This window comes from Ochotona princeps, chromosome 13, assembly GCF_030435755.1.
Source record: "Ochotona princeps isolate mOchPri1 chromosome 13, mOchPri1.hap1, whole genome shotgun sequence".
NCBI lineage: Eukaryota > Metazoa > Chordata > Mammalia > Lagomorpha > Ochotonidae > Ochotona > Ochotona princeps.
Genome location: NC_080844.1, coordinates 37484117 through 37498216, shown reverse-complemented (window position 1 = coordinate 37498216; position 14100 = coordinate 37484117). Strand labels below are relative to the sequence as shown.

The window sequence follows — 14100 nt, the reverse complement described above, 5'->3', positions numbered from 1 at the left end:
AAAAGAAACTAGACTTTTAGCTATTAGGGTGGTATAAAAACCCCATGCCTTAAGCTAGTAGGGTCTGCCCTGAACCCCATTGGCAAGAGTAGGGCTACTGCCCTTGCCAGGTAAGGAGTCAACATTGAGAAGACAATTTGTTGTTGACGTTGTTGCTGTTGTTATTCATGCTGTGATTGATGTGGCTGTTATGAAATGATGTCAATCCGAAAAATAGTTTAAAAAAATGTTCTAGATATGAGAAAAAAAATGTCTTTGGTATTTTGAGATTGCAATAAGCTTGTAAATTGCTTTAAGTACGATGGGTATTTTGATGATATTAATACTTTCAATATATAGGAATTTGATTTTAAAGATAATTTTGTACTATGAATGTTTACTGTTAGTACCAGGTGTAAAATATGGCTTTTTGTTATTGTTATACTTTTGTTTTCAAAAGATTAATTTTTCTGGCCGAAAGTCTTAACTATTTTAGAGATAATCTGTGACTACTTTGCAATGTGTGTGTTTTTCCTTTCTTCCTGAGTGTTCCATGAGGAAGATATTCTGACTTTGTAGATGAAACATGCTTATGCTTTATTGTACAAGAAGTCTTATGATTTTAAAGTAAATAAAGGTGTTTTTTTTTTTTTTAAAAAAAAAAAAGAAGACTTGGTGGGGGCAGCACGGGTGTGAGATTTCCCAACTAGCCCCAGGAAGCATGTGGAATGGGGTTTGAGAGCTGCTGCTTGTGAATGCCAAACATCCCTGTGTTCAACCCTTCAGTGATGACATTTTTCTCTTCTTTTACAGGTTGTCTTAGTCTTTGCTCTCAGCATTGGTGCACTTGTAATATACTTCATAGATTCATCCAAGTGAGTATTCAAATATTTTGTCCTTTGTTAAAATGATCATGAGCCCTGAAATCAGACAACCGGTTTGTTGACCTTGACACCAACCTTGATGACAGCCTCCTGAGTGTGTGAGGCAAGGCTGTTCCATGCTGGCTTTCTGAATGGAAAAGAGAGCTCCTCAAAAGTAGGGCTGCCCGTGTCCTGCTGGTATGGGAGGGAGGACATCTAAACTCAAGTCTTCTTGATGGGTGTTATTTTAGTATTTCCTGATGTAGCATTTCCACTGATGGTGTCAAGGAGTTCATAGCGCTATGGTGGGAATCCACAATCTGCAGGCAAGTGACATTGTTCAGTGAATGGGGAACTGAGCCCTTCTTGCTATGGCTGTACCATTCTTGCTTCCTTTGGGTTTCCTTTGTTTTGGTCTAAGTAGGGTACAGGTTAGCAGGCCTGGTGCTGCCTCTTACCCCCCACCTGAAGAGTCAATGGACGCATCACACAACACTGCTTCTTGACTGATGAAATGTATGGATGTGGGATGATGGCATTTGTGGTGACTCCCAGAAGTGCAGGCCCATGTGTGCATCAACATCTGTAGAATAGACATGAACCACAGATCCCTGGGGTGCCAGCTGAGTGTGATCTAGGGTGAACTTGAGTGACAGACACTAAATACCTTGCAAGAGGTCGCACCAAGAAAAGGGCACAGCAAGGCTTCAAGGAGGCATACAGGCATGTCCTGGTTCCTGCTGGTACCTTCTCTGTTTCAGTCTTAAAGTCAGTGGCTTTGGGGAAATGTTTGGAGCTAGCATCTGACTTACTTTTTCTCTTATGACTTGAATATGGCAACTCTGGTTAAGGAAAGTGGCTTAAGCTCATTGCCCACTGTGAGAACGTTTTTAGCTTGTACAGTTCTATCTCTGCTCCAGGTAGATTCTAGACTTTAATCCTAGGAACTCTCCTGTCATCCCTGTTGGTTCAGACCCTTGTGTGTCTGAATTCTGAGCTTTCTCTTTGGTGGCTTGGCTGTTGGCAATTTCATGGATGCCTCAAGTCTGCATTTCTCAGAGCCATCTGGTCAACAGCCAAAGGGTATTCTGCATTTGGATGCATAAGCCAAAATGTCAAGCCAGGAAAATAAAGAAAAGGCCTCTCGTCACATATCCCTGGGAGCCAGCCAAGACTGAGTGAACAGAGGTCCTTTAGCCTAGTGCCAGGCTGGACAGCCCTTGCCCATTTTGGATGGAGGGTCTCTAAACATCTTTAGGAAATGAGATTTCTCACACTCCCTCTGACTGAAATCCCTGGTCAAAGAGCTTCTTTAAGTATGGAAGACCCCAATTTGTGTGTCCTCAAAGGTAAGCTGCCTTTCAATATTTACTCTAGATGATTCTGTTCCATCTTTGAGTTCAGTGAGAGACACTCCAAGGCCCTTGCTCTTGTTTCCCCATCTCTCTTCAGAGGGGTCCTCACATGTTGTGGGTTATGCTCCTTGTAAACTCCCACGTTGGGGCTCAGGGTGGAGGCTCAGGCATGTATGTTTGTCTATGTGTCTGAGATACAAACTCCTGTATGAAGGTGAGCAGAGAGATCGGTTAGAAGGACAGATACTTTGGACACATCTTCCCTACCTTATTCTCCCTTTTTGTTCCTCTGTACTACTCATAAATAAACTGCTCTTCCTGGATGGGATTACATGTATCTGTTGTGAGGCAGTCCTTTGTGCCATAGATCCTGGTGCTTTCACCTGCACGGGAGAAGATGGAAGGGACAGTATACCTCCTTCTTGGTGTCCTTTGGGTTTCATTCTCATTCTGCGTTAGCCTTGGGGAAGCCAGTGTTGAGAGTCCTCTGTGATTCTGATGTGTGGAATGAATTTGCAGAGAGTCTAGACTGAGGATAGACCTTGAGTCCTATTCTTTGAAATAAGACTGTCCCCACTGTCCTTGGGGCGGTCACCCAGCTGCATAGTTTGGCATAGCAAAACCCACTGTGTTTAAGAAGATCTTATGGCTGTTGGTGTAACCCTTTCCATTTTTTCCTCTGCCACCGGGCCCTGAAATAGCATCCTGTAATACTGTCAGGGGGCCCATTCAACAGAGTTATCATGAAGGAGCATTGCATCTTCCTGGGAAAGCCAGCAAACATGCCCACTCTCAGGAAATGAAAGAGTTAGAGTAGAAGCTCTAAAGTCACCTTTGTATAAATTCTACAGATTTCCAGGGGAAAAATAATGAAAGGAAATCTATTGTGCAAATGATAGTCAAGAAGATGCCCAAATGGAAAGAAAAAAAGAATGTAAAGTCTCTTTAAAATGTTACTAAAATGTTTATGTAAGAATGTAAATTGTTAAGGCCCTCTTTTTTATTCAGATCCATTAATAGCTTTACATAGTTGTGGTGTGGTTGGCTATCTTGGCAATACAGCTTTAACTTCTCTTAGAAGTTCTGTTGAATCATCACCCTGGCAAAAGTCCCCAGGATTTTACTGAGGAGTTTTTCTTAGCATTGACACCTTTCAAATAAATATATAAGGAGTGAACTGAACTGGGCAGACCCTGTCTACGTGTAATGACTTAGTGAATTTGAATCAGAGCTGCTTCCTCCAACTAGTAAGGGATATCCCAGTGAAATTCAAGGCCCTCTGCCCACAGCCCTTTGGAAAGGACAAGGAAAGCCACTGAAGACACAAAGCAGGCTCTGGTGACAAGCAATGCTGATGAGCTGCTTGGCCAGCTCAGTCTTGGGACAGGACAGCCTTAGCTGTGCCAGTAGACAAGCAGTCTGGGGCTTTTTTTTTTTTTTTTTTTTTTGCTTCCATCCATCAGCCTGGGGACAAGGCAATTCAAAGAACAGCCTTTTTTTTTTTCTGAGTATTTGAACCTTTCAAAAATGATTTTAATATCAAGAGGTGGTAGATAGTCTTTTCCGAAGACACCTTCCCCTGTATTTCTGTTGTTTTCCATTCTTAGACCGAGACAGATTCCTGAGTGGTTCTTGTCGATTCAAGAAGCCCTTCTTAGGGGTTTTCATTTTTCTGGAGTGATGGTTATGAAAGGATCATTTGTGTAGCCTCAGTGATCACTCTGTAGATGAGACAGATTGTCCTTGGGGCTCTTGGAATGGAAATCTAAAGAGAATTACATTAGACTGTGTTAAAATTGTGCTTTCTCACCCAACAGCCAACACTCCAGAAATGTGTAAGCAGAGGGAGTTGGTCTCCCACATCTTTGATAGACATAAATGTCAGTGCTTAGCAATGAAGCAGTAAGCCTGTCACACGTCCCCCCACTGTAAGGAGTTATTCCAATATCCTTCCCTGGACCCGACGCCCTTCCTTCTTCCTCACAGCTCATGAAGTTCGCGCCGGCCTAGCTATCCACCAATCGGATGTAACCTGGCTTTCCACCTGAATCCCACCTCCCAATCTTCCAGCCCCCTCCCCAACTCCGCCCACTTGCCAATCATCCCTAGGCATTCACCTGCAGCCGCCAATCCCCTGGGGGCCTGCCCTCAATCCCTCCCAATCCCCACCCCCTATACCTGGCCGACAAAAGGCTCCCCCAGGTGCGGCCCGCTCTCTTACCTCTCTTTTCCCGGCTCTTATCCCTCCCCCTCTTACCCCGTTCTTACCCCTCTCTTCTCTCTCTTCTCTCTTGCTTTTCTTTGCTCTCCCGTTCCCCTCTATCCATTCCTGCTCCGTTGGAATAAAACCTCCAAAAGATACCTCGTTGCGTCTGGTGTGTTTCAGCTCACGGTAAAGAACCAGGTTGTGGGAATTAGCTGCGCGTAATAATATCGTAATATCGTATGAACTAGAACTCTATCATCTTTTTAAAATAACTAACACCCACCACCCGATGCCCCGATCTCCTCCAATTAGCCATAGCGTATTGGATATCATCCAGAAGAACACTTTTTCTTCTTAAAAGGCTTCTTGGCTCAATGTGTGCTCCACAGTACTCCAGCTTCTAATTCTGACATCTTCTGATGCCTGTACCAACTCTTTCACCCACACACTCTGATTCCTACATTGTAGAGACTTAAAAAAAAACTGTACAACCAAGCCTAAAGTGTTCACAGATGCCCTAGGATGCTAATGTCATCATCAGTGTTCCATTCATGTCGGCTTCCTTCTTTTGACATGAAAACAGTAATTCTTATCTAGTAGATAAGGAAAATAAAAAAGACCTCATGGTGACAGAGTGAGGAGGGTGGGGAGCATAGATTGCATAATGCAGCAGGAGTCTGCATTGCTTCCAGAATGCCTAGAAAAAGTTGGAAGAGAGTGGGCTCAGAGCCCAGGGTGTTTGCGGGTTTTTTTCCTTTTCCAGGAGCATTCTGGGAAGGGATGACTCACACGTGTGGAGATACGTATTCCCTAACTCATGGTTAAATGCTTTTCCTTCTTATGCTACCACTATGTGGGTTTTGAATATTTAATGCCACCTATGCTGAAAATGAAGGTCAAGTCCTGCGCACTGGCAGCTTCCAAGCAGGCATCTGTCTCTGAAAGGCAAGCTGCCCGCTGTTAGCAGAGTCGACTTGAAAGGTTATACATTGTTGAGGTTTTCCTTAATGACCGTATCTGTTCCAAACTGGCTGGCACGTGGTGGGGCACCTGCTGATTTTGCCAGTCTTTGCTCTCAGCTTCCGGAGTCAGCACTGTTGTTGTGGGAGTGTGGCCCTTAGGCAGGAGGAGGGAATGGCAGTACTAATTTTGTAGAGCATCTAATCCAAGGGCTTGATTGCTGGGTAATAGTAGAATTACAGTTAGAACAAAGCCTGTCTCCAATCTTTTGTGATTTTGCTTTTGTTTTCATTCATTCTCTTTGTAGTCATCCTTCATTCATTTGAAACATCTTGAATGCTTCCCAGAGGGTAAAATTGCTTTATGATTAGGTGTTTGGTTAAGGAAAACTATCTTCAAGGTTGCCATAGAGGTTAACCAGATTGTTTTCATAGTCTCTGAAAATTTAAAAAAAAAAAAAAAGTACTGCTGTTGTAATAGAGACACCCAGAGCTTAAGCAGAACTGGTTACAGTTGCCCAACCATTTCACTCACCGCATTCTGCCCACATTCTGGTTCTCCTGCCTCGGCCTAGGTGTCAAGAAGTGAACTTCCAGATTGTGGAAGCAACTCCAGGGATTTAGTGACATGTTACAAGAATGGAAGTTGGCTTGAACTCATCCTGCCAGCTCATCTGTGCTGGATTTCCTTTCCTTCTGTGTTCTCATTTCCTACCCTGGGATCCAAGTCTCTTCAGGTGACCCTGACTAGAGGGACCTATCACTGGCTTTCCCCCTAAGACTCTGCCCTCTGTCAGGTGCTGCCCACTGTCTGTAGTGTGGATCTTGACTCACTGTTTTGTATATTTACTTTCTGTAATTCCCTTTATTTCAATGGATTAGCAGGATTTTGGGATGTGATTGTGTCAAGTTAGCAAAGAACAAAGAAAAAAATTTTTTAAATTTTAATTTTCTCAAATAGATCCTTCAGAGTTGAAAGGCTCTGTGATCTCCCCGCTCTTTTCCTGGTTTTCTGTGTCTGTCACTTGGCACACTAAACTTGAGATACTCCATTTCCCTCTCAGGTAAATCCTTTTATGCCATAGAAAATTACAGAATTTAGTTCATTTGTTTATAATTCTTAATGATGCTGTACAATATTTCTGTGCCTAGAAAGTTAGTGGTTTGTTTTTTTAAGATTTGCTCATTTTTATTGGAAAGGCAAATTTTATGGAGAAACAGAAAAAAAAAAAAAACTTCATCTGCTGTTTCACTCCCCAAGTGGCTACAACAACTGGAGCTGAGCTGATCTGCAGCCAGGAGCCAGGAACTTCTTCTAGGTTTTCATGCTGTGCAGAGTCCCTGGTCTTTGAGCCATCTTCCACTGCTTTCCCAGGTCACAAGCAGGGAACTGGAAGGGAAGTGGAGCAGCTGGGACACAAACTGACACCCATATAGAATCCCAGTGCTTGGAGGTGAAAGATTAGACAATTGAGCCCTTGTACTCGACCCAGAAAGTTTTAAGACTGACATACTGTTTTAAGACTAACGTACTGCAGTTCCTTGCCCTCATGCCCGTTTTGAGAACTCAAGGCATGCATTTAACCTGCATTCAGAAGTCAACATGAATCACTATGTGTGCAAAGCATCTTCCCTGCTCTTTTCCTTTTTCTCCCTTCCTAAATAACACCCCCTCCCCCACTTTTCTGCATCCTTCTCTGACATTTTTATTGCCAGGCTTTGGTTTGGAAAATTATGGGTAGGGAAAGTTCAAGGGCAGGATGTTCAGAACAGCCCTGCACATCTGTGAAGGGAACACAACAGGACAGCCAGCAGCTGTTTAGAGAATGGAATGTCAGATGGTAGAGGAGCTGAGCCCACTTAGAGGTGGGGGAAGAGGAGCCGCCCTCTGGGCAAAGAGGGTGTAAACAACTCCCACTGGGAAGTCCTTGTCCCCTTTCAGAGGTTAACCTTTCATGGCAGTACTCTGTTCTCTGACATGGGAGTCAGCCTAACTCAACCTGTGAACCTCATCTAGTTTTTCTAAATTGTCATTTTTCTTCAATAATTAGATGTAGACCTGATAGAGAAGACAGGGGAAGAGTGTTTACAAGGAATGGAGCCAGTTGATATCTCCAAGGGCACTTCAAAAAGTTCGTGGAAGATGGAATTCAAACATAAGCTTATTTTGGTGTAAGAAGTTTGAAAATGTATGCGGTGTTCTCAGAATGTACATTTTCCACACAAACCTTTTGAAGACCTAACACATCCATGGATTTAAAATTTTTCTGTAGCAAAATAAACTTACCTGTTACATCCATTTTCTATAGACTTTGGAAGTACCCCCATACATCTGTATCATTTTGGGTAGATTTTGGGGGGCCGAATCTGTTCATTGGTTGCCAGGTTGACTTCCTTTATCTCCGAGTGTGAGTGCTTTTCCTCCTTCAGCTTTTTGCATTGAAGACACATTCTTGTCTTTCTCACTTCCTTGTGCAGTTGGTACCTAAGCATCACTGGTAATAGCATTTAGAAGGAACTGCTGATCTTGAGCAATTCTTTAGGAAAGAAATCAGGAAAAAATAGTAGTGGGAAGGAGGACTGAGCTAGATTTTCCAGTTTTGCTCCAAAAGGCCGCTTGAAAAGACAGTGTTAGAGCTTGAAGAAGCCCCGGAATCCGTTTGGTGCCACTGTTGCCTGTGCTTCTTCGCCCACTCCTGAGGAGCAACCTGCTCATGGCTGTACAGCTAGGTCGGGTCAGAGCCACAGCTAGAAGCCAGAGCTCTTCCCTCTTAGTCTAGGCTCTTTCTAACTTGATCTCTTGTATTGTTTATATAAGTCAAAAAAAGAACAACTATATGATCATCTACTCATTGAATTGCGAAAAAATATATTGATTTTCTATGCCAGTTTCAGACTTTCTGGTCTTCATCCTGGGCAGTTTTAGATCCATGGGAAAGAACAAAGATAATTCTAGGTGAAAAAGTTCAAACCCCGTCAGGTGGCTGTGGGGATTAGATTACTTCCTCCAATTGGCCAGAGACCTTGAATTCCTTGATTTTCTGCCCTGTTGCTCTCTCTCCTTTTCTCCACTCTGGTGGTGGTGTTAAGAGTTTGACTTTGTTGTGGGAAGTTCACAATGGTGAGCACAGTGACATTTTCTGTTTGGAATGTGCTTTGCATAACTTTGGGGGACATTTTGCCCAATTGTTCATTTGTTCTCCCTGTGAAAACACTATCTGATAGCTGTGTCTATAAATTCATGTCTGTTCTACCTTCCAAAATTAGAATGAATTATTTCTTCCAATCTCTTCACTCTGCAGAATTCAAGAAGAATACTTTGGAAGATCTGATACTTGGCTCTCTGTCTTTGTTGTTTGTTTTTTAAGGAATGTCTGTTCCAAAGTAGATGAAGAAAATGGATTCTCCTTCTGGCTTAGAAGTCTTTTGTGTCCTCTGCAATTAGCTCAAGTCTATGGCGCATTGATGTCTGGTTTTTCTCCTCGTTGCACAGTGCTGGTTCTCTTCCTAAAGTCGCAGACAGATGTGCATTAGACACTGTGGAGAGATGGTGGTAGGAGCCAGCTGAAGGGAAATGCTATGTCTCAGAACAGTTTAATCCAAACACAGCTCAACTGAACTTGGCTGGAGTGGCGCTTAAGCATAATGACAGCCATACCAGCTTCAGAGTACAGGTTATAGACTATAGGAGATTGGACCTTTTTCTTGTCTTTTACCCCTATCTGTTGTGAAAGCCTGACAAATTATAACTGTGGGAAGACCCTGGTGATTTGTAGTTTAAAAATAGAATCATTTGTAGCAGGAACAGCCTTGGGACTTCTTGATGTTTATGTCACTCTTCAGAAGAGTTGGAAGGAGGGGGAGATAGAGAGAAGGAAAGGAGGCGGGGAGAGAGAGAGAGAGAGAGAGAGAGAGATAGAGAGAGAGAGAGAGAGAGAGAGAGAGAATGTGTGTGTAGGGGAAAAAGCAGGCTGCATATGTACTTAGACTAGGGAAGCAGAGCATGAGGGATTGACCATTAGGATACTCACAATAACAAATGAATAGGAGAGCTGGGTATCCATGGCTTATGGCTTTAAAACTGTTGGGTAATAGTTGAGTACCAACTGTGTGCAAGTCATTTTGTTACCTATTGGGGGACTTGGACTAATGTTTAAGGCTACACCTCTCCCATTAAGATATTTAGATTTTATATATATTTACTCAGTTCAGGAAGTTTGGCTATAAGTGTAGAAAACAGGGAACAAAACATGACAAATGAGAGATCACTGGGAGCAACATGAATGGTTCCATCTAGGAGCATTGCCACTAGTCAGTGCTGGATGTTGAGAAGTTGAAGGGAAAGCTGGATCCCGTGGAGTGGTTTGGCTCTGGACAAGGTTTATTGAGGTGGGGAGACAGAAATCTCAGTGTGCTCTGTACTGAACTCTGGGAGTCTGCAAAGGGGTATTGCCATTGTGGCTTGAACTTATTTCAAGCGTAACATACCAGCATCAAAGAAGCAAACTGTTTGCAGTGATGGTAACACCGTTATTCAGTTGCACATGATTAAAACATCTGGAAATTTCCATTTAGAAATTTCTGGAAGTGACTGGAAGGCAACTGCTTGGTTCCAAATCTGAGGTCAGGGTATGAGGTATGATGTGATTTATGGGGGACTTATTCGTGAGTTTGCCACATGCACAGCATTGCAAGCATGTGACGGGGAAGAAAGTTGGTAGCAAAATAAGGCTGTGTTGTGGACAAATAGGCAGTGAGTGGACCCAGAGTGCCTATCTGGAGTGCAGTGCTTGCTCTTAGCATCATGTTGTATACTTCCTGGGCTCCAGGTACTTTTGCCTTCAGGGACCCCTTCTTCTATAAGCTAAGGGTTATATATCCCAGCTGTGTTGGAATAAAGACAGATGTAATATAGGCTAAATCGATTACTGTTGTTCATTGTTATCATTATATTTTTTTCTTCTGATTTTAAGGAAATTGATATGAAAACTTTGTGTGTGTGTGTGTGTGGTTGTTACAGGCCCTGGTCCTTTTTTTTTTTTTTCAAGATTTTATTATTATTGCAAAGCCGGATATACACAGAGGAGGAGAGACAGAGAGGAAGATCTTCCATCCGATGATTCACTCCCCAAGTGAGCCGCAATGGGCCAGTACGCGCCAATCCGATGCCGGGACCAGGAACCTCTTCCAGGTCTCCCACGCGGGTGCAGTGTCCCATTGCATTGGGCCGTCCTCAACTGCTTTCCCAGGCCACAAGCAGGGAGCTGGATAAGAAGTGGAGCTGCCAGGACTAGAACCGGCGCCCATATGGGATCCCGGGGTTTTCTTTTTTTTTTTTTTTTTTAAAGATTTATTCATTTTATTACAGCCAGATATACACAGAGGAGGAGAGACAGAGAGGAAGACCTTCCGTCCGATGATTCACTCCCCAAGTGAGCCGCAACGGGCTGGTGCGCGCCGATCCGATGCCGGGAACCTGGAACCTCTTCCGGGTCTCCCATGCGGGTGCAGTGTCCCAAAGCATTGGGCTGTCCTCGACTGCTTTCCCAGGCCACAAGCAGGGAGCTGGATGGGAAGTGGAGGTGCCGGGATTAGAACCGGCGCCCATATGGGATCCCGGGACTTTCAAGGCGAGGACTTTAGCCGCTAGACCACGCCGCCGGGCCCGATCCCGGGGTTTTCAAGGCGAGGACTTTAGCTGCTAGGCCACGGTGCTGGCAGGCCCTGGTCCTTTGAGGACTGGTGAATAAGTTCTCTCATTTCTCCATTTATCATTGGCCCCATCCTTTAGGAAATCTTCGCTATAAGAATGTATGCTCTGGCAGGCATTTGGCCCAGTGGCTTATATTTCTGGTTGTGAGGGCTTGCATTCCATTTCAGAGTAGCTGGGTTCAAGTTTATACTTTCCTTCCACTTCCAGCTTCCTGTTTGTGTGTACCTTGGGAGGCAGCAGATGATGTCCCAAGTGGTTGGGTCCCTGTTACCCATGTGGGAGACCTGGATTGAGTTCCAGGATCCTGGGTTTGGCCCAACCCAGTCCCAACTATGACAGGCATGTGCAGAGTGAAGAAGGTAGGAGCTTTGTCTATCTCTCTACTTAATACCTAAATGAAAAAATTGTAAAAAAGGAAACATGCTCTGAGACAGATGCCCTCCATCACACCCTTACTCATGCTGCCTAATTGTTTCAGATGAGAACATAAAAATAGACATCTCATTTCAAGCTCTGTCTTTTGACTTGTTCAGGACATATTGAACCCCAGCAACTTCCAGCACTCAAGACAAATGACACTTGTAAATATAACAAAACTTTTAGAAGACCTCAGTGACTTACTTTTCTGTTGGGTTTTGGAAATATGCATGCTTGTTCCAAACTTATATCTGATAATGAGACTGACTAGGTGAAGAGTTGTGCTCACTGAAAGCACCACAGAGTCAGCTGACATTGTCTTCAGTAGTGGCCAGCAAGCTCCAAGAGGCAGGGGAGGCAGTGGCCAGAAAAGGGAGCAGGTGGACAAGATACAGGTGTGGTGATCTGGCCCCTGGGCTTCCCCTTAGGTGGCTTGTCCGCTGCATGCAACCATTCTCTGGAAGAAATATAGATTCTAGTGGCTGGATCTTCAGAGGAGAAAGACAAAGGGGCTTTTATATTGATTCATCAGTATTTCAAAGGGGCTTTTATGTTGAATCTCCAGTATTAAAATACTGGTCACACATCCAAAACTTTTCAAGTACCCTGCAGCCAAGCAAAACACCTTTGCAGGACAGACTCTGGCTGCCTGTTTTTAACCTCTGCTCTGAACTGTCTATTTCCATGGTCTTGGATTAGCTGTGCTCTGAGTGCCAGGAAATGTTCTTCATTTTTACTTACCACCCTCACCTCCCACCAGCCAACTCCCAAAAAGGGACCCTGTTCTCTGCCAGGTGGGGAGCTCTTAGTCTCAGGGTACTCGAGGTTGTTTCCTACCAGACACGTTCTTCAACATGGCTGGATTACATTTCCACTTTTCTCTAGGCAAATACTCTATGTCACAGCAGTAAATCACCCCAACGTTACTGTAAGGCCCAAAGCTACATATCACTGACTCGACGTCATCTCTGAAAATAACGTTGTTAGAACCTCATAAACATACACTCTGTTTGGTTAAGAACGGCAAGAGCTTTTTAAACATGGTTGCTAAGACACCCCGGTGTATTTTCCAGGACATAAATGGAAGTGAACATACCCTTCCTTATGTTGTCAGATTCTTTCTACAAAGACAGGCCCAAATCTGTCCATTCTGCCAGTGCATGAACTTGACCAAAACAGAGTTGATTATATGAAATGTGTAAGTGTTGATAACCATTGGAGACTATCTCCTGACCTAACTAAAATGGGTACGTGATGTGAAATGGGGTCTGACTCCTAGTATGTGTGTTTATAAAGCACGGTCAACTTAAATAAATCCTGGTGGTAATTTTCATCAACTTTCAAGTTCACAATTTGCCAATTATTGTGTTTAACATTTACTGATAACCTCTTTGTCATGGTCTTTCTAAAATAGAATTGGAGGCTGGTCTGGGTTTTTCTCCTCTATCATGATCTCGAGTCTGGGTTATGGTTCTATTGTTGACCTTTCATTTTTTTACACAGGAACTTGGCAGCTCATGTCTTGAGGCTGCTTAAGCTTCAAGTCTACTGCTTGGCTGTGTTCAGAGACAGGAACGTGGTGGCCGCCTTGTGGCAACTCAGTTCAAGAGTGCTGCTTCCCTAGTCTGGTCTCCTTTCTGGAAACCCTCTTGGCACCTTTTGGGAAGAAACACTGGTTAAGGGTCCTGGATCTCCAAGGCTGGAATCCACTACCAGATATTTGTCTGGCTTAACAAGAATCTCATGCCCCAGGGGCACTGTTTTTTAGCACTGGTGTTCCCATGGTCTGCTGTCTTCATCCTGTGCCAGAAAATGAACCTATCACCCAGAGTGAGATATACTTGTTCTTGCTTGCCTCGGTGGGAAATGCAGGGACAGTATGTAGAGAAGAGTGGAAAGGACCTGGATGCAGTTACTTGACTACCTGGCACGTGCTCTTCTCTAGCAGCAGAAGGAAGTGGACAAGGAGTGCATGGAGGGTTTTTGTCCTCTTCATAATAGCATGAACAGGAATAATAAGGTAAGGGCTGCGAAGAGCAGTGTTAATAATTAAGATATGCACCAGGCAGCTGTGCAGCTTGGCAGTGCCTTTGAGCACAATATGTTGTCAGAGACAAGGTGGGGAGGAGACCAGGAGCTGCTGCTGACTGCTTGTCCGGGATGTATGTACATATGTGCTTACATACTCAGACACTCAGAGGCAGTGGGGCTAAGAGTGGGAAGCACCAGCAAGTAAGCTTCAGAGAAGCCAGTGGGATGGCAAATGGGCTGGGTTTGGGTCAAGTACCCTGTTGGGAATTGACAGAGAACCAAAGAAACTTTGCTTGTCAGAGTCCTTGAAGTTGATCCAGGGAACCTCACCTGGGGAATTCCTGCTCCATGACGTTAGTTTGTGTGCTCTTTGCCTCCTGTTTCTTCTCTGTGAATACCATATGGCCAAGAAAAGGCCCATTACATATGCACAGGCCAAAGAGAGATTGGGAAGCGTCTTCCTGTTTCTGGAATGCAAAACAGGTCCAAGTGCAAATCACTGTATGTTCTCTTTTCTCTCTCTGAGCAAGCAATCCCTACCCTGAGCCATCCCTGTGCATTCGGATCTTGCCTATGA

At 44.1% G+C, this 14100-nt stretch overlaps 1 protein-coding gene across 9 annotated transcripts in view; it reads left to right on the top strand.

The window, feature by feature from the left end:
* Positions 1 to 14100, top strand: part of KCNMA1 (potassium calcium-activated channel subfamily M alpha 1) — a 665861-nt gene that overhangs the window by 336445 nt on the left and 315316 nt on the right. For all 9 annotated transcript variants that reach the window (XM_058671049.1, XM_058671047.1, XM_058671046.1 and 6 more), the window contains exon 3: positions 793 to 854. In XM_058671049.1, coding sequence (XP_058527032.1) covers positions 793 to 854 — 62 coding nt within the window. The remainder of the gene's footprint in view (positions 1 to 792; positions 855 to 14100) is intronic.